At 41.7% G+C, this 23,802-nt stretch overlaps 1 protein-coding gene across 1 annotated transcript in view; it reads right to left on the bottom strand.

The window, feature by feature from the left end:
• The window catches only part of zfh1 (Zn finger homeodomain 1), a 123,204-nt gene that overhangs the window by 84,826 nt on the left and 14,576 nt on the right, over nt 1-23,802 (bottom strand). The window contains exons 2-3 of the mRNA XM_065237492.1: nt 8,323-8,429; nt 7,741-8,253 (exon numbers count right to left, since the gene is read on the bottom strand). Coding sequence (XP_065093564.1) covers nt 7,741-8,253; nt 8,323-8,429 — 620 coding nt within the window. The remainder of the gene's footprint in view (nt 1-7,740; nt 8,254-8,322; nt 8,430-23,802) is intronic.

Here is a 23,802-nt window from a genome sequence, read left to right as displayed (position 1 = left end):
TTAACATTTTATTCTCTCAGTGAGTTCACATTACAACGAGAAATTGCAAGTTGAATATGTGTTTATTTTCATTTTCGGATTTGTTTTAAAAATGTTTATCATTTGAGCAGAACAATTTTCTCCTGCAAACTTTCGGCTTCTTTTTAAGCATCTTGAGTTTTCGGAATCGAGAGCTTCTTTCATACGACGATCCTTGTCTACATGGAAAGCGAATGCGATTTTTCGAACTCACTGAATAAGTTTATTCTAAATTTGTAAGTTTTCCAACCCACCTGCATGAGTAACACCATCATAGATCTGACGTCGCGCTACGACTGAAAGCCCAAACGCAATGTGGGCGGAAGCGGAACGGAAACGGAATGTTTGACAATTGTCACAAATGACATCAAGTTGCCTAACCGCAGTCGATTTGATTCTAACTAGTTTGCAATCCGACAAATAGGCTTACGCTGTCATTGCGCTTGGGCCTTGACTCTTCCCTCATGTTTTCAAAAAGATGTTCTGCATTTACTGACAAACCTCTCTCTGCATTGGCGTTTCCATGCGATAAGCAGCAAATCATTTTCACAACCAACAATAGTTCTGAATACGCCGACCAATAACCTGTGCCAAAAAACTTCCTGTCGTTCCTTTTTGCGATCTTATTGATCAAATGTGCATTTACCTGTGCAATATTGTTCAGATAATCAATATGAATGAACCTTTCCAAAATGCCTCTAACAATTGGAGACATCGCGTTGTACAAAAAAGGCACCATAGGGTTTTCCGTCTGAAATTCGCATAGAAATGGCTCAACTTCGACAGCAACTGATTTGAAGAAAGCTAGCTTAATACCACATTCAGACAACTACAGAGTTATAACATGTTATAACGGTTGTCCAATAATTGCAACACAGAAACCACCATCAAGATAGCGCTATAACATGTTATAAATCTGTAATCTGAACTTACTATTAGCCATAAGCAGCGAGTCATTCAAACCGTTTTTAACATCTTGGTAGGAGCTGACGTTTTGTCTTTCTGGACGCCTTGAATAAATTTTCGTATTTGCGGAGTAATTTTGATTGCCCTCTGCAGGGCTGGTAGCGATGACTGCTGTCAGAAATAGTAATTTTAGTGACCATGTTGAATAAATAAGTGACCAAATAGTGACTTAAAGTTGTAAAAATAGTGTCTAAAAGGTGACCTAAGAGAAGGTACATCAAATAAATGTTTGATGTTTTAGACTTATCAAATTATTATCTCATAAACACTTATGTACGATATATACTTTAAAGCGACATATTCAATAGAAACTTTATAACCAAACCCACAGTATTAGTCACGGTGTCTATTAATTTCAAAAATCTGGAAAACCGGGAATCTTCAAGAAATTTTTTGTTTCCCTAAAATACCTGGAAGTCCGAAGAATTTAAAAAAATTCTTACTAAGGAAAATTTAAAGAAAATAATGAATTTTAAAATACAACCATTTATTTTTTCTCGATATTTTCATTCACACTTTGAACTTTTAAGATTCGCAGTGGATTAATCTTCAGTAAGAAATAAATTTAAAAAAATAAATATATTTTTTTGGTTTCTGAAGACCACTGTCTTTCTGTAACGTTTCCGAAATTTTTCTAAATTTATGGAACTTTTGTGCTCCCGAAATTTTCATGGAATTAGAACGAAATAATTAATATATTTCTATAATTTTCACTGAAGTTCTCAAGATTTTTCTGAAGTTCATAAAACTTCCCTTAAATTATCGACACTAATTTAAAACTTCTTCAATAGTCTAGACTTTCTTGGTGTCTAAACGATTACTGAATTTCTTTAAAGTTATCTAGACTACCCTGAATTTATCAGGATTTTTTAAGAACCCGCAATTTTACTGAAATTAATTAATATGCCTTGTAGTTTCGACAATGTTCCTTAAGTATTATAACCATTATTAACACTCGCTTTTCCCTGAACTTATCTATGCTTACCTGAAGTTCTCTAAATTTGTTTAATAATCCAGCAAATTTTCTGATACATATTCATAATTCCCTGACGCTTCTGGGCCGGGTAAAGCAGGTGCATAAGAACGCCTATCAATGGTTGTTGGGTTCTGCCCTGACCGGCAATTTGCGACCTCTGTGCACCTGAACTCCGATTCTTACATCCACGCGGTGCCCGGTGGGGTTGCTGGCGGTGATATTTGCCGTCAGTAATGCAAACAAGAACGGAGGATCATCGTTGTCACTAATGCACTATTGTCAATAAATCGGTTTTGCCCGTGATGAGGATGACAGAGCAAAGAGGTTATAGCCAACTCTAAGTAGCCTGTGATTATCGCTACCTGGGGATGCTAACCGGCTGGGTGCTGGAACTCCTTGTAAGTTGCTGCAAATTTGCTGAAGTTAATGGGATTATTCTGAAGCTAACTGATCATCCTCGAAGTACTCGGAACTTCGCTGAATATCATTAAACTATCTAGAAATATCTAAATTTAGTTCTCTGGAATTTCTAGAATATATCACTGCTTGCTTTAAAGTTCTCGCTTTTTTATTAATGGAACTTCGTTTATGTTCTCTAACCAACTAAGCTAAATTTTCACATTTTTTAAGTTCTTGAAATCTCCATGATATATCACCCTTAAAATATTCTCACGTTTTCCGGATGTTCATAAAATTTCCAGGAATTCTCTCGAAGCTTTGCTGAAGTTTTCGAAAATGCACTGAGCTTCTCGAAACTTTTTTAAGGTTTCTAATATTTCCTTGAAATTATTTGAACGGCCCTTTGATTCTCTGATCTGTCTTGATGTTCTCGAAGCTTGAATTTGTACATGGAATACGAAACTTCAAGACATTGAAAATTTTCAGACTTTGGACATACTTACTTGGAAAACTGAGGTAATTTTATCCAGAAAAATGAATAGACATCCATACATAGAGACAGACGATTAAACGTCACAACGTAAATAATGATCAATCTTGAAATAAATTTACGCTAAAAAAGTTGAAAATAGTTACTTATTGCAAGAAAAAGTGACTTTAGTGACTCGGTCTTAAAAAAGAGACTTTTTAGTAACTGACTTGAAAAAAGTGACCAAGTCACTAAAAATGACTCGCTACCAGCCCTGCCTCTGAACAGCAGCACTATTTTCCAACCATCGGTGACCGCAAAACTTTAACGGGAATATGGTACATCCAGAATACATCGTGATAAACGCTCGTCTTGCTGGTACATCTTTAAAGATATTTTAGATACCACGCAAATATTGGACAACATCCCAACTGATACTGCGAACACTATCCTTGAATGCATTATGCAAAATAAACAGCCCACAGCTTCCCAGATCTATCAGCTTCTCGCCACCTTTTTTTACCTCTAGCTTCAATTCACATTGGGCCCATCCGCAACCGGCAAGGGCATCCATAAACGCAGCGAGTAGATCTGATGCCCGGGATCGTCCCAAAAACATTGACGTCATGCACTGATAAAATTTCAAATATTGTTTTTATGAGTTCCACACGTGATTTTTTGCGATGTGATCAACATAATTTTTTTCCCTGACCTACACTAAAATTCCCTGACATTCCCTGACTTTCCAGATCATAAATAGAATTCCCTGACATTCCCTGACTTTCCAGGTTTTTCCAGGTAGTCGACACCCTGAACAAACACCTCGGATAGCACTATTCGATTTTGTTTTAGTGTGCTCTCAAACCGCTGAGAAAATCCTTCTAGGCAGTTCAATGAATGTCAACGAAGTTTTCGAAAGTTCTACGATGTTTTTAGAACATCTATGAAATCTGAAATATTAAACACTTCTAACCTCCCGCAAATTTCAAAAGTTAGAGAGTTATTTTTCTAAATACACCTGGCATCCCTGGACTAAACAACTCCCACTTCCATGCCATATCTCTTTCTCTTTTACGCTACCCTTATGGAATGTGATGAAGGCATGAGGCAAATATAAAAAGAGGCATGGGAGGGGCGTTTAACTGAGGGTTTGCCACCTAAACAAAAGTCCTGAGTATGGCTCACATCGATAAAATATGGCTGGATGCATCTTAGAATGAAATTGTTCAGCTAGAAGAATCATTCTGTTATCGTAAAATTCCGGTTTATTGTACTTTAGATAACATTTATTTTACTAATTTGATTGAATTTTTCAACTAGGGTTGTTTAACCGGTTTTACCGTGCCATTCTGCAGTATCAAAATACTTCTGAAAACTGGAAATTTCGATACTTTTTATATCCAAAGGGTTATTGTTTATTAGTTCAATAAGAGCATTTATCAGGTTTACTGATCTGGTTGACATTAACAATCAAGAACTATCAATTTAAATCAATACAAAAATCTTATGTTATAAGATTCTTCAAAGGTTATTCAGGTACGAATTGTGTTTCAAAACAGCGTTTAATGCACTTTTTTGATTTTTATTTAGTTCACTTCAAGTCTAGTGAACTGAACAACCCTAAGCCCTTGAAAAAAGCTAGCCTTATGCTTAATGTCCGAGTGAAGTGGGAAAACTTCAGGAAGACTGGAGAAAATTTACAAAACCTCACCCAGTGGAATGTTACAGATTGAAGTGAAGTTCACGTTAAATAACAATGTTTTTTTTGTGATACAAAGTTATATCATTATCTAACGGTCATATTATAGCGCATTGCGCACATTGTAAGTGTGACGAAAATAGTGTACAATTATTACTTTAACAAAACAATTATAAAAAAAAAACATTAATTGGTCTACCTATGGCACGATCTGGCCCTTTTAACTAATTTTATATTTAACAAGAATGCCATGCTCATATGTTCGGCAATAATGTTTTTTTTTTTAATTCCTATGTGAATTGATGTCTCTTACACTGAGGCAAATAGACTTAAGAATTTCATAAGGCTCGACTTATGAACGATACAAAGTCATATGAATTTCATAAGAAAGACTTATGAAAAATTTTCGTCTTACATTACTCTTCTACGCCATTAGTCATTCCATTTTCCCAAGCGTTGACAGACGAGTGGTCTAGACACAGGACTCGTAATCTCAACGTCCATGGTTCGGTGGTGGTGGTGGTGGTAAGTGGTCTGCTCAGTTTTTTTTTATTTTTTCATAAGGCAAATCAATAAAAATCATGCTGATTTCTTATGGAATTCTTACGTTCTTTTGCCTCAGTGTATGATGAGATTTGACCATATTCAGGCCACTTCCCCGGAGGTATTTGGAAATCCTGGTGGCTGTAACAATTCCAAATGTCGAAAAGAGGCTCGGGAGCTTAGTCTAGATCAGTGGTGCTCAGGTAATATTGTATATTGCAAGGTTTTGCTTGTAATTTTTCATTTCTCGTGTAACACGGGAAATGGGCCTATCGAATTTTTTTTATGAATAACACGATTATAAACGCTCGAAATTATCATGGAGAGAAAATAGATGAAGAGATTCGATCAAAAATCATAGGCCCTTTTTCGTGTTGATTTTGGTATTTGCCAGAAGGGACTGTGCATGTACGTATGTACAGTACACATGGTTTCACTAACTCATTCACAAAAAGCGGAGTTGATATCAAAACTGTTTTTAAGCCTTGTAAAAACGATTCAACTGGGATGTTTGATTTCCAAACACATACCGGATTTTATACATCATCGGAATGAGCTTCGTTTCTGAGCACAAAGATATTTTTATCAATCCCATAGACATTCATATCGATTAATAAATCAAGATTTACATTTTGAATTTTTAACACTAAATCTATTAGATGACAGCTCGCTCCCACACAAAGTCCCACTGAGGGGCGCTAAGATGGTGATTTTTGCTGATGTAATCGCACTTTTTTTTTTTTAAATAGTTCATTTCGATTCCATTTTCAATGCAGATTACGAATATGTATTTAACTCAATACCCGTAAACACATCCAATTGAGCAGTTCGATATCAAATGACAACTCGACCAGACTCCTTCAATAGACATGAAACTTTGCATAACTGTTTGTTATGGGCATCATTTACATAGGTTAGGTTAGCTTTATTAATGAAACTATCAGCCGTTGGTAGGTTTGTCTCATTCCCAATTCATGGAATTCACATTTCAAGCCGAACATTGAATTAGGTCCTAAGTTTGACAGATTATCTCAGTCGAGACATCCTCACTGTCATTGATAAAAGAAACTATTATCTAACATCTAATACGGATAACACGGCAAAAAATGGCTTTGTTGCCAAGTTATAAAAACTCTGAACACGATGCCTTCGGTAAAATGTGTAATGGCAAACTTGCAATGTTTAAAAAATCATAGCTCAGCCATTTACTGACGAATATAAAATCTATTGTCGCCATTTGAAACTACATACTTTGAAGATTTATTCGGTATCAATTTGACACATTTTTGAAATCACTGAAACATTTCATTCCTTGCAGAAATCATGGTTCTAAAGAAGTTACGTGCACTTGAAAAGCACGAAAGCTAGATCAATCGAGATCTCCACGTTAATAGAATGAGCGTAATTCTATTCCAAGGTACAGAATCAAAGCATTTAGACTTAGGTGCCAAAACATGTTCACAAATCCGTCGTCCATCGATCGTTCATTGGCCGCTTTGTTCCTTCCGCGGGCAGAGTTAGTTGTTGAAATTAATTTATCTTACATGGAAATGTTTAATTAATTTCCCCAACCCGTCCCTCATTTGTCCTGCCATTTGTTCCTGTTTGCACCGTCTCCGAACCGTACGCTGTACTTGTGGGAATACACACTTCGTTCGGCTGCTACTGCTACCATGGATAGATATAGGGTTCATTCGTTATGATGATCTGCACTGAGAACTAAACCCGTCAGTTCAAGAGAAACTTCACGGGAAAAACTGAGCGCAAGTACCTACCTCCTCATCGGAAGGGTCCTCTGCTCTTCTGTGCACTGTTTCTGCCGGTGCTCTGTGTGTGCATATTTCACTTAATTCCCATCATCATTCTCATTTCGCTTTTATTTCTTTTTTCTTCACGTTGCGCCCCCCACCACCACCCGTTCCGATCCTTACTGCAACGGGCAGATATCTCTGTCTGTCTACGTTTCACAGTCTTGTCGGAGACAGTGTAGGAAACCTTCTCCTATAAGGTGGTTTTCTTTCGTTGCCGAGTATACAACAAAGATTCCACTGGTGCATCCTCGTTATGCAGCTGCGACACCGACCGAAGGCACGGTAGCGTGTCATTTTGGATTTTATGTTTTTCTCTTGGCAAGAAGAAAACACAAGTTTTGATTGCTATTGTTAGTTAGTTGTGATGAGAGAAGAAAATGACAACTACAAACAACGAGTAAAACATTTTGTTAACTTAACGAAGCCATCTGTCAAGCAAATCTTGCGTGTTTCGTCAAGTTTCTTCCAAAGTACATAAAGAATCAAAAACCATGTCAAGGTGTGCCATGGTGCAAAGGAGACGGGCGAAGGCGAGCGCAATGTGGAACACCTTATATAGAGTTAACTTGAATTTTTACTGGTGTGAGCAAATGAAAACGGAGAAAGAAAGAGAGGGAGCGGCTCGGTTCGCCGTAGATGGAGTTTGAGAGAAGATAACGCGACGGGTGAACTCGTTCGTTTCGGTGTGATTTCCCAGGTCGATAATGGAAAGCGAGTGGAAGTGAACAAAAAAAAAAGTCTTAATAGAACAGAAAATTTGTCTCTCACACGACGAATATAAAGAGCCCAAGGCGTTGTGTGTAAAATAAATATTCAAGGTAAGGTAGACGGGTAGAAGAAGAGAGAGAGAGCAACTTACCACCAGAGCATTAGGTACATGCATCAGCTCATGTTTCTCAAGTAAGTCACGATTTGGGAATGAGGCGGAGCATTGTAAGCATGCGTAGGGTTCTCCACCGTTGCTGCTGCTGCCGTGGCCTCCACCGACCCCACAGTTGCTTCCTCCACCAATACTGCTGCTGTTGCTGTACGTCGGACTAATAGACCGCCCACCTTCGTCAGCAATTGCGGCAGCAGTGGCGGCACTGAGACCACCACCTGCCGAGGTACTTCTACTACAGCTACTGCTACTGCTGCTGCTACTACTGCTGTTGCTATTACTACTACTACTTCTGCCATTAGTCGCCAGCGAGGTTGGCTCGTTACAGTGGCTGCTGTCTAGAGCAGAGGTGGAGGCAGGAGGCGATGGAAGCGAAGTACCTATTGGTTGGAACGATTGCCGATAGAATGCTGACAGTGGCGGGGAGGGCGTCGCCGAGCTATGCTCCTGCTTAATCATGGAATGCACGGTGTCTATGTGCGTTTTTAGTGCCTGCAGGTGAAATCGGAAACAGGAAATGTCAAATCTATGTTCACTGTAAAAATATATTCCAAGTCTCACCTGAAAACCCTGCAGCGTTTGGTGACACTGCGGACACTGGAGGAAGCAATCCGCCTGTGGAGTGTTGCTCTCATCATCTTTTGGTAGTCCGGATGCCAATGCTGGAACTGGAAGAAAAGCAGAAACAACGAAATCGTCATAAGTAACTGTCTGCGAGCAATGGAAGGAATTTTAAAGCGAAAGCAGATGATGATCTCATCGGTTCTGTTCCATCCAAGTGCGGAGATCACATCGAGCACACAGCGAGCTCGTACATCACTACCACTAGAAAGCGACTATGGCGTGTGATGATGATAGCAATCATATAATATAATGATAATCTCATATTTTCCTTTTCGCATCAGCAACATCAAACGAATACGTGGTGGATGCCCTGTGGAAGGGCTCTCAGTACGCTCAGCATTCTCGTCAAATCATCCCAGTCTATTCAAATTCCACGACCCACTTGCTGTTGTAGTGCTTTTGTGTTCACTCCTCTGGCTCTCTATTCGTTATCGTTGAGTTGCCGTTGGAACTGTTTCGTTCGACAAGGAGTGAGAGTGAGTCACACGCAACCACCTTAATTTATATCAATTAACTGGACCGCAACAACCGACCGGAGACGACGACGACGAGAATCGACTCTTCAAACGTCGGCATCAGAAAACATGCTGGCCCAGTCCTGAATGTGATGATGGGGGTACCAATTCAGGGCTTTATGTTTCTTTTTATTTATTGTTTCACTTTCCGATTTCTGAACTCCAGATGAGTCTGCAGCCTCGGAGGGAACAAGATTTTATTTACTCGCCCGGTATACTTCTACGAACACAAGCCGGACTTGTTGAATGTGTTCAAACAAGCGGAAGGAGCCAGAAAACTGTCAAACTAGCACCGTTGGAACAATTGTAGTGTTTCCACCACCGCCCTCCCCTTCTCCGCATGGCCTTTGAGAAGTAAACTTTTCCCATACACGTATTTTCGTATGCAAGTTCGGGGGAAAACTTACTCTTTTTATGCGGAGCGTGCAAACAAATCCGACACACAAGGGTAGAACATAAGTAGGATCATTTATTTCCATAAACTCCCTCACATGCGGGTCCTACCCGTCTACGCATCACAATTGGCAACCTTGAAATAGGATCGGAAATCCTATTTTGACAGTTTGGATTATTCCTTGTGCCGCTGCTCCTTTGGGACTTGCCGTGTGTAGACATACCCGTCGTCGTCATCGTCGTCGCTACTTTGGCCCCCAGAGACATCAACAGTCGATTAAGCCTGTTGTCTTTAGCGGAGACAAGAACCGATTTGTTTTGCCATGGCAACCTCCCTCCCACCGATGCACCGCAAGCTCGGTCACGGGAGAAAGTTGAATAATGAAGCTCATTATTTACTGATTTCGGCATTCCCATGCCACATACAGCTCTGTACAGAACTCACCGGTCTTGAGAGACGGGGAATGCAAACAGCTGTCAACTCGTCGTGGGGGTGGATCAGGCAGAAAGTTCTGTTTAGACAGGCGTGCTCCCCGGTAGATATTTCAATATATTCCAATAAAACTTTCAAATAATATTTCATTTTCGTTCGTTCAGTGCGCCTCGGAAATGCCGACGGCTCTGAAGAGTGAAAGTGGTAGACACTGCTCCGCACGCACACGGCTTCAGTCAATTTAAAAATACGCCTGTCAAACTTTCACGCTGCTCATTTTTCTCTTTTGTTTCCTGCTCGCGGTCGGTTTCAAGGCTAGAAGCTCCGCTGCTTAGAAATCCTACCTGTCAGCTTGCGCCGGCTCTGCCTAATTGACCGGTTCGCTTTACATCAGTCGATTTCCCCCCGTGGTTGTCAATTTGTCTTCTGCAGTTTCGGGTATGACCATTTTTCAGCTTAATTGAAATTCTTTTCGGCGCTAATAATGCAGCAACCAGAAGGAATCGGTTCGTTTAGCGCAATACACGAGACGAACACTTTTTTTTTCTCTTGGAGATCGCCATCAAAGTAACACGGAATGTTATCGCTATCAATACGTGCGCTCGCGACCTGCTGGGATGTCTGTGCGAACAATAACCTCAATTTTTCGCTCTCTCTCTCGTGTCGCAATAGGAACGAGGGAGAGGACACGACGACCCGATGAAAGATGCAGGGATGGGTTTCTTGGACGAAAACGACAAATTGATTTCATGTCGACTTCGAGTGGCTCGATTGACGGTTATGAAGTGTGCTAGCGAGTCCGTGGACTGCGCTGATAGCATGGTGTTTCTGTCAAACGGCGACGATGACGACGATGATGATGACGGCGGCGGTGCGATGATGAAAATGATTACATGTATCGATGGCGTAAATTGCCGTCGCCGGGTGATGAAGTTTTATGATGAATGAGCTCTTCTTTCCCGAGCACGGTCGGCACGGTGTTTCGCGGGCCGGATTTGACCTGGGGAGTACCAAAATAGAAGAAGGTTTCCTCCCCTCGCACCCCCACTCCACGCACGTGAAGTGATCAATGTGGAAATTAATTGGCTGCGGTGCTGCGTTCGATAGAATTCAAAACCATAAATCTCGGAATGGTTAGTTGGAAAAAATGCGACAGTCGAAATTCCATCTGTTGGAGAGTTCTTTTCTTCACAATGGTGTCACGCCGTCGTCGTTCCACCATATGTGTGCGTTGCGTTCCTGAATGTTTCGGTGGCGTGACTTTGTTTTCTCGGGATTATGTCACATTCTTTGTCTTTGAAGGTGATCACGATGAACTGGCTCCGAACTCTTAGAGAAAGAAGCCCTAGCTGTTGTGAAATCGAAGTTAACGATCCTACTGATGAACGGAACTTTCACAAAAGCAGGTGAACCGAAACCCTGCACAACACTCACATGTGCGTGCATTATAGGAAATTCAATTTCCATAAATCACACTTCCAAACTTCGGTGCAGAGCGACTCACTATTCCCAAGTTTCCTCGGTCACCTTTCAACGCGTGAAGCAATAAATTTCTTTCACGATTTACATTAATAAAATGGTTCATCTTTCTCATACTTGTGAGTTTTTTCGTTTTTCCGTTCATCACCGGAACTCGGGTCTCGTAAAAAAGAATACTGCACTCAAATGTGTTAAGACGATCCCTTAGGTGTCATTTCTTGGGAAAGGCCATTTTCATAACACATTAATTTTATGCCTTTTAAATGATCCCGCAGCTAAGTGGGCTTTCCCATCAATCGCTATCACCTTGTGATGTTTTCGTGGAAAAATGGAGGTGGATTCTCAATGAACGAACCCGTCGCCAGTAATTCTAGACCATTAGGCAAAAAGCAAGATGCACTCCGTTAGGATCGTTGCTACAGTTGGTGCTATTTTCCGTTGACCACCGGCGGAGTGACCCCACGGCGCGAGCAAAAAAAACAATAATAAACACAATTGTTAATGGTCCGGCAAGATGTCATCAGTAATAAACGTCAAACGACGCAACAAGAGTGTTTACTTAGCCTCCTCCGGTCATTTTTTTTGTCTGCTTTGTATACCATTGTCAGTTTCTTTTCTAGACCGGGCGGTTGCGTGTCGAGTTGCGGGTGGTGAAATGGATTTTTAATACTCACGTCAATTTCCTCGAGCTAATTTTCTATCACGAGTCGCACGAGCAACCAGTTACGTACGTGCGACGCCAACAACGCGACAACGACTCAAAGGGAAGGACACTTAATTAGTTGAAATATAAGCAACCGGTGACCGGTGTCGTCCACACACAGGAAAAAGGTGAAAAAACAAACGTCAATTTTCACTATTCACCACACCGCTGATGCGCGACCGGCTGTTAATGGTGGTGCGGCAATCGACGTTTGATTGAGGTGACTGACATATATGCGGAGACTAATGGCGCTTCTTGATGAGGTAGATGGACGTGCGGATCGCAAGGTAAACACGTACACCTCCACGGTGGTACTGAAGCGAATGGTGGACTATTTTCAGGGGAGCAATCTGCGGTAAAAGAGTTTAATGTTATTTTTGCTTTTTTTTTCGCTCGCTCACTCTCGCTTGTTGTGCTTGCCGAGGGATGCTGATCGTAAAATAAGACAGGAAAATGTGGTAAGAACGTTGTTTTCTTGTGTGTTATTCTTTTTCCAAACAAATGCCGAGAGCGAGAGGACCCAGGAGCGTATGTGGAGAAGGTGTCTGCGAAGGAAAAACTTGCGTTTGTTTACACAAGTGGTGGACAACGACGTGCCGTGAGTTCTGGTTCCAAAATCTTCAATATGTTGGCATTTTTATCTTGCTTGAGGTAAAGTGGTTTCTCGTTAGGAAATAGCCCATATTGTTTTTCGTTCCCGGATGAGGTTACCGGTAGTGACCTCTCTCGGTGAGCTCGAATTAAGATCTTTCTGTGAAGCAATGAGACAGCTGCAGTGACAGCCAAACACGTGGATTAACTATTTGACATTTTGAGGCCCCGGCGGTTATCGAACATCAGGGCAAGTCTGCGGCAGATGAAACGTGAAATGTAAACAACCGCACCTTTCGACGGAGCATACCGCCGTACGTGCTACACTACGACACGGTTTGTAAACATACCGTGTACCCGCACGTTGCAGTCCGATGCATCGCTACGCCAAACGTCAGTGTTTGCATGAAGTGATTAATTTGAGAGACTGCGTCCCCCACCGTAATTGGGTTACACACGGCTTACACGGAACATATTTTAAAATGATAATAGACAGAGAAACGGCCGTTCCCAGAGCCACGGGAAAAGTGAGATTTATGTGGTTGATTTTCTGGTCGAGTTTGTTTTCGTCCATCGGTATCGGTTGGGAATCAGACGGACTGAAGGCTTGTGTGCTTCATCCCCTCCCCCCCCCCCCCCCCCCTCATCACTCCTCGGTGACATAGGTAAATAAATTTTCGTTCAACTCTTTTCAGAAACATTCTACGCGCACGAGAGCGGGCACTGCTGATAAACAAATAAATTTTGCACAGTGCGCGCCACTTCGGCCATTGAGACCAAGCGGAGCGATTTATCGTTTCGGTTGTCCCTTTTGGGGGCGGTAACAGCCAACAACAACAACAGTTCAATTACACCGGCACTTATAGTAGGTAGCTCTATGTGCGTCCATTGTGAGCAGTAATTTGACTCCAGAAAGCAGCAGTACGTTTAATTCACCTCATTAGTGTAAATTGACAGCTTGAGTGGAGCGTTGCCGTATTGAGCGATTAAACCCGCATCTTGTCGAAGAGGAACAATCCAGATCCAAAGAGAACTGAGCGTCCTCACTTTAGCTCAAATGGTGTCAATTATCTGTCTTAAATTGAATCATGTGAAATTCCAAAGATCCTCTAGACGAGAAAAAAAAGTGTCTACGGCACATGCATGTGTGCGACTGTGTGCATTCTACCAGTTGTAGTTGAATGAAAGTAAATTACGGAGACAGTAGCGGCGGTGAGGCGAGCAGCTCTCGGCTCGACTCGAAATGGACTCAAATCAGGGCTACACACTATATATGTAGGTACACTTTGTCAACCAGCATGTGAATCAATTGCGAGAAGACTGTATACGGTCGCGACGGATCATACCTGATCTTTCCGTGTTTCGGGAGATTTTTCTAGAGGAACCCTATGGCACGGTAGTGCGGCCGTTCACCGGAAATGCGAGGGTGAGAAGAATCGCATCTGCAAGGGTCGTATCGTATCACGGCAATCTACGCACGCATACCCGGACACTTATGACTGCACTGTTTGTGTGTGTGTGTGTGTGTGTGAGAGAGTGCATGGAACGATAAAACTAAAACAAATTGAGCTTAAATCACCTCCGGTGAACGTTGCAACGCAATTTGAGGAGAAAGAACAATCACCGCACGGAGCGGACAATACCGATTGCATCGACTCGTCTTTGTAGGCGTTGCTGCGGACGTAGAGGCAGCCACAACACTCACTGACTGGTAGATAGGTGGTAGGTACGTACTGGAGTTAGAAAGAAGTAAAAGACTTTCAACCGTGTGTGTTTATGTTTGTGATGTTGTTGGCATTATGCTTATGATGGAAAACGATGAAAGCGAAAATAATATTTAGAAAACGTATAACATTTCGCTTACGATCGCTGTTCGTCGTGTCTACCTGCCACGCCAAGCTGCAGCAGTCAGCCCCGTATTTAGACCTGTGGTGAGACGTGATGTTTACGAATTGCAACTATAGCCGCCGCAGCCTACTTCTATCCCTCTTGGAGCGTAGCATAACTCACCTCAACAAGCGCAAGAGAGGAAAAAACTCACATGTTTATGAAAATCGCTCTTCTCGGAAGCCCTAGGAGTGGCATGAGTTTATGAATGCAATTCTTTCACAAAAGAAGCAACGAGATGTGGAGAAGAAATGCCCAAAGTAATTTCTCGAATAAATAAACAATAAAACGATTGAAGGGAGAGACAGAGTGCAGTGAAGTCTCACTGGCTTGGTGTATATGTGTAAGGTTCGGAAGAGGAGGAGAGTGACGTGTGAGGTAAGAATAATTAACAGTTAATAAGTGTCTGCCATATTGTTGATTAGTTTGATTGTTTGTTTTCGTTATTCTCGATAAAGAAAAGATGAAATAAAAGATGTTTTAGGTGAAGGAACTCATTTTTCTCGCTGGAGTTCCCGTCCGGTCGTTGGGTAAATCGCATTCATTCAACAGCTGCGAACGATTCAACGATCGGGAACCGGCAGGCAGGCACGATGAAACACGACGCGCTTGGTGTGCAATATGGTCCGGAGCAAGGTGCTCTCCTGGTGTAAGCCTAGTGAATGGAAGCAATTTCAAGGTAATTCAACTCCTTGTAAACACAACGGTTTCAAGTGAACGAAGGTAAAGAAAAGGTGAGACCCTTTGTTTTGCAAGCTGTTTGCTTTGTTTACGTTAAGCATATTCAAAGACGATAAGCAGGCTGCTAAAGAAAGCGATGAAGTTGCCAATTCAATAGCTATAGGAGCTGCCAATATCATTTTTAACCCGTTGTGGGAATCTATAAACAAAAGGTACGTTGTTCGGTAGTGAAGTTTTTAATTAAACCGATGACAGATGATCACGGTAGCCATAACAAAAGAGGTGCGCTCACTGCTGATACTAGAACGCTCTCGGTGTGTATAGTAGTCCTTGAAATTTAATTAAACCAATTTCGCACTCTCATGAACAAAGCATTAATCACAGGTTACCCACCCCACGCAGCTTGCTTGGATCAGTGTAGGGATGGAGCGGAAAATCAAAATGTTAACCCCCTGAATCCCTGAGGTTAAGCTCCCCGCCTACCGTATCGTTCCAGGAAAGCCAAGTCGGCGTCATATGTGTGTTAGCTTTTTTTCTGCTTGGAGCTTGGAGCGAACTCTCGCTCCTCTGATTGAAGCTGGGGATAATTAATTACGTAAACCTTTTTGTCCTATCTCTGAATCGTCCGGTTGCTGCTGCTGCGGCCGGATACGCTTGTGCTCTTGTGCACGGGTCAAGGTAGCTTACATCTACACAAGAGGACAAACAGAAAAAAAAGGTTTGGTCAAATCTAATTGCTTCCACTCACAGAAGTGGAATCGTTAGCCAAACACAACCGTCACTGCTTTCTGAGACGGAGAGGGTGTGAAAAGGTATTATTTGACCGCAAAAGAAAATAAACAACCACTCTCTCTCAATCTCCATGGGGCCTTCAATGAGCTGTAGTCGTACCTGACTTAATTTTTCCAACATTTCAATGAATGACCTGTCGACTCCTTGTCTTTTTACGGCATCCCTGCTGGTCATGTTGCTACCTTGACAGCTCTCTTCGCACTCAATTATCTTCGGGCAACACCTCTTCTCCTTTCACAAAACCTGTCCTATTTGGGTTCCTCGTTTTTTTTCCCTCTCCGGTGATTGAGGTTATGTTAAGGAAAGAAAAACTACCGCATTCTCCCTATAGCTTCTTTTGTGCTCGTTTAGGTAAATGCTTGCAAGACCTGACCTGAATGGATGACGCCACCGTGACTCACAGGTTGTCCGCAAGCAGGCAGTCAGGCGCCCTATCTCGCTCACACTCGGGCCGGATGGTACGCAAATTGAAGAATCATTTATTTCTCCCCCTGCTAGCTGCCGGCTCGGGTCGGCTTCTGTCAGCTTCCTACGTTGTCGTCCGTCGTCGGTGTGATTCCTAGCTAGACATTTCACCTTCCTATTGCTACCTACTTACGTCATCCTCCGATCAGGAGAAGCAAGGATTTTTCCTCCGATTGCGTCTTTTTCTTATTTGTATTCGGTTAGGGCAGAGGGGGAGAAAATCACCGAAGGAATGGGTGTGGAATGAGGGGACGCGTTTCGAGACGAAGGAAAGTTGTGTAGGTACTCCGGGAATGAGTCTAATTCTGGAGGGGTTACCTTGATACGGTATTTATTTGATCGTCGAAACGGCGACACAGTGGCGACGACGACGACGACGACGAGTCATATGAGCGAGGTTAGATTTCGAGGTATAGGGAGGGGGCGACAAGTGCTTTGTTCTGGCTGGGAGCAAAACCGACAGGTGAATGTAGGGTTGCAAGGAATTTAGTCTTATTCATCGATGCTAAATGTAGCTGGTGGAGTTAGTAGAGTTTGAGTAGCTTTGGTGATGCGTACTGTACGCATTGGCGTTCCTTCGAGGAGGGGTTATATTTTCGAAACCATCCTGATAAACTGGAAATCTGAAAATGCGGGTACAAACCAGTCTACGGCTAAATATCTCATAAAAGAAACTCACAATTTTCGTTTTGTCCCAGAATATTGAAAATATTGTTACGTGCCAAAGGAATCCGCTTGGATTTTTCTACATACTTCGCTCATAAATACTTGAGCCATCCTTCAAACATTCATTCAAAACATTCCTTCAAACACTCCAGTGATAAATACCAAACCTGTAGAATTACCTTTCAATCAGCTTGGGTCGCTAAATTGATTGATTTTGATCACAGCAAAACGATATAGTGGTTTTCAGAATTTCACAAAAAATAGGTTAGTTTTGTTCCTTATCGCAAAATATTAGACCCATAGGTTTTTACTTTATCATTAGGGTGACCATTTCCATGTTAGTATAATTTCAAATTGAATAACGCGTCCGATACATTTTATAGAATGCAAAAAATACAGAAATCGTTTGTTGCCAAAAATGGGAAAGAACCATATTTTTTCAAATACACACATTGTAAACGTGGTAAACGCCAGGTATGCAATTCAAGTAGTAACTGGGATTGAAACCGACGTGTGAAGGAATCTGCAATCATCTCGATATTACTCTACAAAAAGGCTTGCAGAGTTATATCGCAAGTTCATGATCCGTTTCTCATTTCGATTTACTCACTGATACGAGAAGAGGTCCTTCGCATGGAAATTTTCTCACCCTTAGAAGTTCTTTTCTGATTGCTTCCGAACTCAACCCTAGGGGCATAAGTTCATCCAGATCTCCTCCATCTTCATGGTGACCAGCAAATCTCGATTAGAAAGTTCACGTTTTTCTCCCGGAATTTTGGAGATTTTCCCGGTTTAGCGATATACATTTAAATTAAGCATAAAACTGAATGCGATTGAGCCGAATGGGTCATTTCTAAGACAGTAGCACATTTGCTGGATCTTGAATTTGGTTCTGCGACACGTTCGAAGTCTTCGCTCAAAGCTTTACAGGCTTTCATTTGATTGAGAGTTCTTTTCAGAATTATTCTAAAATATATTTGAAATTCTCTCTTGAAGTCCATTGAAAATATGTTTATAACAGTCCAGAAATTCTCTGTAGAACACTTCAAAACATTATTAAAATTCGTCTTAGATTCTGTTCGAATTTTAAACTCTTTTTCTAAGAATTCATTCGAGTTTCGATCTTTTTTTTAATTTTACTTGAAATTCTCCATACAGTTCCCATGCAATTCACCTCAGTTTCTTGACCAACGGCTTATTACCTCTAATGAGCAAAACTTGCAATCCCCCATCCCTGCCAAAACCATCGGGCAGGGGAAATTCTCCCGCCAAGAATTAGCATAGCATAGCATAGCATAAACCAGGTTGCACAATGTCGTAGGTGGTACGAGCTCCAAACTGTTGTTTAGAAGGAGACCCACCGTCATCCGTTGCTGTTAGATAGTAATTTGTGATTAATTACTACCTCTTAGATAAAGGATTTGTCTCCATTCAACAGACCAGAGCTGTCCTGGCCACGTCCTTGCATCTGGTGGGGAAAGAGGAGGAATGTTAGTCCGACACTTACTTAAGAGAGATGCAGAGAACTCTACGACCCCTCATAAGTGTCACGGGAAGGGTGGATTTTTGTTAGTAGGGAGGGTAAGCCATAGGATACGCCCAGCCGGCGTTGCTGGCAATCGTTATATCAAGCATTTAATAAATATAAATTGTAAGTAGTTTATCTGTCCGTTTTGAGCTACAAAATGATGAGTTGACAACCTGGAAGGAGCGGAATACCTAGCTCTGGTCCTCACAAGTTCCTACTTCACGCCTCCTCGAGTCATATGATAACAAAACATGGACACAGCTGGGTGGCGTAGCCTGGGCAATGTTGCCAGTCCGGCAATAGCAAACTGAAGAGGTGCGACGCGAACACTGGCGTGGTAACCATAGTACGGTGATAGAGGAAATGCTTCACCTAACTTGAGCGTCTGTTCATCATGGAGGTGCGGCTCAAAACGGCGTCTGTTCTCCATGTTAGGAGCGGCTGATCACCGTCCTAGTGCCAGCGTGGGACTCTAAACAGAGCTTTGCACGATGGTCCTCCGGCGAGACAGGGGGTTGGGGCAGGCCCAACAAGCCGCCCTGAAAAAACATAAAGTTGCAAATACTGAAGAAAGAAATACGGATCGGAACAATCGGCACAGACCTACGCGACGAAATAAGGACCACGATTGGAAACTCGGAACATGAAACTGCAAATTGCTCGGCCTCCCGGGCTGCGATTGGTTAATCTATGACGAACCTGCGGACCCTTCGCAGACTACGAGGCTGGCGACGTGTGGCCATGGAGACGACTTCTTTGAACAGCAGAGGACAACAAGGCCTCAGCCTAATTGGTAAGGTAAGGTTATCTGTCCGTTGTTGCTGCCCATTACCTAAACATATTATTAAAAACAGTCTTCAGATTTTGGAATTAAGAAACGTTATCAGTTCGATCCTGTTGCTACTTTGCGCCTGAAAATGTTTGTTGATCCTAAACATATGCACAATGCATTCTGATCGATAGGAGGTGCTCAGGTGTAAAAGGTTATTAATAGTATGTGGAATCGTAGATTAGAATGAAGATTCGCCCTTGGCCTAACTCCCACTGTCTGGCAGTTACATTATGGATAAAATCTGCCTGCAATCATTTCTTATGAATGCAAGAAGCTTGAACCCGGGAGTTAGAAGGTCGACAGCTCTACCGCAGCTAAAATAGCCCATTTCAAGAACGCAAGCATTTCGAAGCTATTTCACACATGATAAGCCATGCTCCAATACATTATCGATGCAAATATACACCATTGATAATGTACTGAAAGCAGTAGTGCAATGATGATCGTCTTGAAATAGATGCATATTTTCTATCGAGGACAGAGGAACGAAAAGGTAAATAAACTTAGCTGAGCGTAACTACGCGTAGGTTAGAACAGTCGGCACCACATGCAACGGATAAGAATTTGAAAATTTTCACTTAATGCACTTGTCAACATCACTTCTGTATTTTTAAATTAACACTTTTTAAAAATGAAATTGTAAATTTATAATATTTTCACTAGAACGAAAACTACGCAGCAAAACAACAACACGTCGGGAAATTCTCCCGCCGAGAATTACCTTCAAATTTTGCTCGGAATTATCTTGGAGTTCTCCTCTTAATTTTTTCTGGAAATTGCAAGGAATTCTCTTTAAAATTCTCTATAAATTCCATTCGAAATACGCTTGGAATTATTCTCAGAATTTCCATATAGATCTTCGCAGAATTATTTCAGAATTGTACCCTCAAAATTCGCTTTCCTTGGTATTTTTCACGAATCCTGGAATCCTGTTCACTCTTAGAGATTTTCATAAAGCTCACTAGAATTTGTTTTCCTGAAATATCATAGTGTTATCTATAGAATTCATTCTAAAATCTGTTAAAAAAAATTCTGGAAGCAAAATCCAAAATTCTCTTAATAGTTCTTAAAAGTGGTTGTATTCTGAAAATCTAGTCAAGTCCAAGGATATTGAAATCTTATTATTTCCGAAGAGAGGATAAATTATATTTCTCCAGATTTGTTATCTTTCGGTTTTTTTTCTGGTGACTTCAAATTCCTAGCTATTTTCTAAGTTTTCCTGGTTAACTGGACACTCTGCATTTTACATACGAAACACCTTTTTTTAATCCCATAATATTTGTTTTACCTTGAGCACATTTTGAGACCCAACTCCTCAAGAAAATCATTCCGGATAATACGCTTAATAAAAAGCTAATTCGCGGGCAACTTCCTCCACTGATAAATAATAAAAAAAAAAAAAAACCAGCGCTTTCACCTCCAAAATTATGTGAGTTAATTCCATATTAAATGCAATACCAGCAATATTACAATAGTAAAACTTCACTGACAAGCACTGATCCCAGATCCAAATTCGTTCATTTAGCATCACAACAAGTGATTTAACCAAAAATCGCTGAGCTATATATGATCTTTTTTATGAATTGACAACCTTTACGGATGTTGCGGATCTTCCGGAGGACCGTTTCTTGAGCCCCTGGGTCTCAACCATCAATCTTTAATCTTCATGGTTAGGTATATCAATATTGTTAGAAAAAATAATCACGAAGCTCTGCGATCAGTTTCAGCTCGAAGCTCTGCGATCAGTTTCAGCTCGAAGTTCCACGATAAGTTTAGCAACTACCGGTGAGCAAGTCAAAAAATAAATTAACAATCATGATACCAACGGCTAAAGTTGTTCAACTAGCATCCCGAATAGCACATAAAATCATTTTTATGATACGAAATCGTTCGTTTTAACAAAATCTAATTTTAGATTCGTAATCAGCAACCCAACATTAAGTAAAATTAGTAATTACACTAAACACAGAACCAGTTTTTTTTTTAATTATAGTCACTTTAACACTCATGGGTCATTCGTAACTTTTCCGGGGATGAGATTTGAACTCGCGACTTTGGCGTCGGTGCCTTCCGCACAGCACCAGAATAAATGCTGGTTCTGATAGGATTTTTAAGAACTCAGTTAAAAGTTGCATATTTTATCACTTCATCAGAATGCATCGTTTGTTAGGAAAAACCTTTCAAAAGTACTTTTTTAAACTACTCAATGAAATGCTAAACAAATAAACTTTTTTTTAGTGATCACAGTGGCATCATGCTAAAACTCTGTAATTCAAATCTGGATCACTTGTAATCAATGTTGGAAAAGTTCGCGATATTTCACGAAGTTCACCAAGGGAAAAGTTCGCGAGTCATAGTGAGTTTTCGCGAACTTTTCCATCACTGCTTGTAATATTATCTGTCACCTCAGTGGGTCTGGGTTCAATCCCAGCCGCGGTCGTTGAGATTTTATATGGCAAAACATTGTAATGGAAGCAAGGCCGTCGGTTCAAACCCATGTTTAAATCGGATCGACATATATAAGGTAACCAGGCGTGCAGTCACAGACTGACCGAAAACAAAGGAAGAAAGAAGAAGATATCCATGAAAGGCTGGGAGCCCCCATCTCAAGCAACGCCCATGGCTCTCCGGATACACGAAGAGAAAACATGTACGACAACTGCGACCAATGGCACCGATGATGACGAAAATGACAATAATATCATTTACATGTGAGAGACTTACCGTGCCGAGTCCTCATGGTTCGAATTTAGGAGGTTTATTATTATTCCCTTTAAAAAGGGGAATTGATTGCGCTCCGGTGACGCGTGCCTTCGACTATACGTAGAAGCTGGCCAGGGCCACACGTAACGGCCTTGTAGGAAGGGTGAGATTTTTAAATCCGCATCTATTTGTGCAAGTGGCACACACCTTGTCGGACGGTTGTACCCCTCTGGGTAGAAAATATTCAAATCTCCTAGAGGGTGTCTGCACCGGGACAAAGGTATACGTTCGTAGCGAGATTAGAATAGAAGTTTAATGAATTTTGCTCCGGTCCAGCGCAACGTTGCCGAAGTTAATCAGATTCTGCGTGCAGATAATGCGAGTTACGATCGATTAATGAATTGCTACATCTGGCCTAATGCTGACCGCAGACGAGCGGTGATCAACTGCGAAAGACTTAAAATGGCTGTCCCAAAGCATGTTGTTGTCATAAATTAACTATCCAACAAAGACCATTATGTGCGGTGTTGAACGCGCGCCAAGCTCCTCCCACAAATACTTGAAAACCGGTTTCACGTTGTAGGTAACTACCATCAAAACACGCTCGACGAGCACCAACAACGGCGGTTTACCTGCGGTTGAATGATGGGGAATCACACGGCAATGCTCGCTCACACTGCTTGTCATAAAGTGACCGGGCCAGCGTGTGACGCACACGTAGGTATAGATTATTTTCAAAAAATCTTCCGAGTTTCGTTTCCTCACGCAACGAATTCAGTGTGTGTGTGTTTCATACATGAAGAAGGGGGGTGAAAGATGTGACTGCTATAACCATATCAGGTAGTGACCAACACAAAATGGACGTGCTGTTTAAGTGTGTCGATATCTGCCGTTTACCTCTTATCGCCACATAAATTCTAAATTTAACCTAATCACCCTGCGAGCATCAATTTGAATTATAATTTACAACTACGGGCTTATCAACTGTCTAGGAAGAAGCTTAGAAAGTAGCCTACCTTACATCGTTATCAGCAGTAACCAGGCAAAGTATTTCTACACACATCTTCGCTCTGCCTGGGATGATGACGATGACATCACAAACAACAGGAAATTCTTGGAACTTTTCCCTTCCAATCAGCTTTCTCAATTGGTCGAGCACACAAATATGACGAAAAATGCCCATCGTCGATTGAGGTGTGCTCTTCACGTTGCACTTGAACGAGCGGGCTGACCCGCTCTGTCCGTCCAACCAACCGTCCAACTAAAATCAAGCAAAGTGTCTACCAGGCGACTGCTCGGCAATAAAAAGTTATATTTTATTACCTTTCGGATCAGCGTGCACGCGCGAGGTGGCGGCAATGGCGAGGGCTTCACTTGCACTGCTCCAAGATGGCGTTTGTCACTTTGTCTTGAGACTGAGAGCGCCGCCAATATCTACAGGCGGCTGCTGCCTGCCGAACGGGACGAAGATCAAAGGTACCTACTTTTTGGATGCACCGTCGTCGATGGAAATGTTGCTAGGTGAAGAATGTCAATGTTGCAGAAATTGAACGATCGTATATCCCATGTTCGCCGCTTTTGCGTTCAATTCTGACATGTTCGAGTGGATAGCCATCCTCAGCGAGTCAGTAGTGTTGAAGCAGATCTCGTACACGTACCGATCGAGACTAGGATCGAATTTCTGCGGTTATTCCGGCAGCAAGCGCTGTTAGTTTGGTTTCTGACACGTAGCGGTGCATCCAGTTGGGT

Source organism: Ochlerotatus camptorhynchus, unplaced genomic scaffold, assembly GCF_037179485.1.
Source record: "Ochlerotatus camptorhynchus isolate MF236.1 unplaced genomic scaffold, CSIRO-AGI_Acam_v1.1 ptg000626l, whole genome shotgun sequence".
NCBI lineage: Eukaryota > Metazoa > Arthropoda > Insecta > Diptera > Culicidae > Ochlerotatus > Ochlerotatus camptorhynchus.
This window is presented reverse-complemented; position numbering and strand designations above follow the sequence as displayed.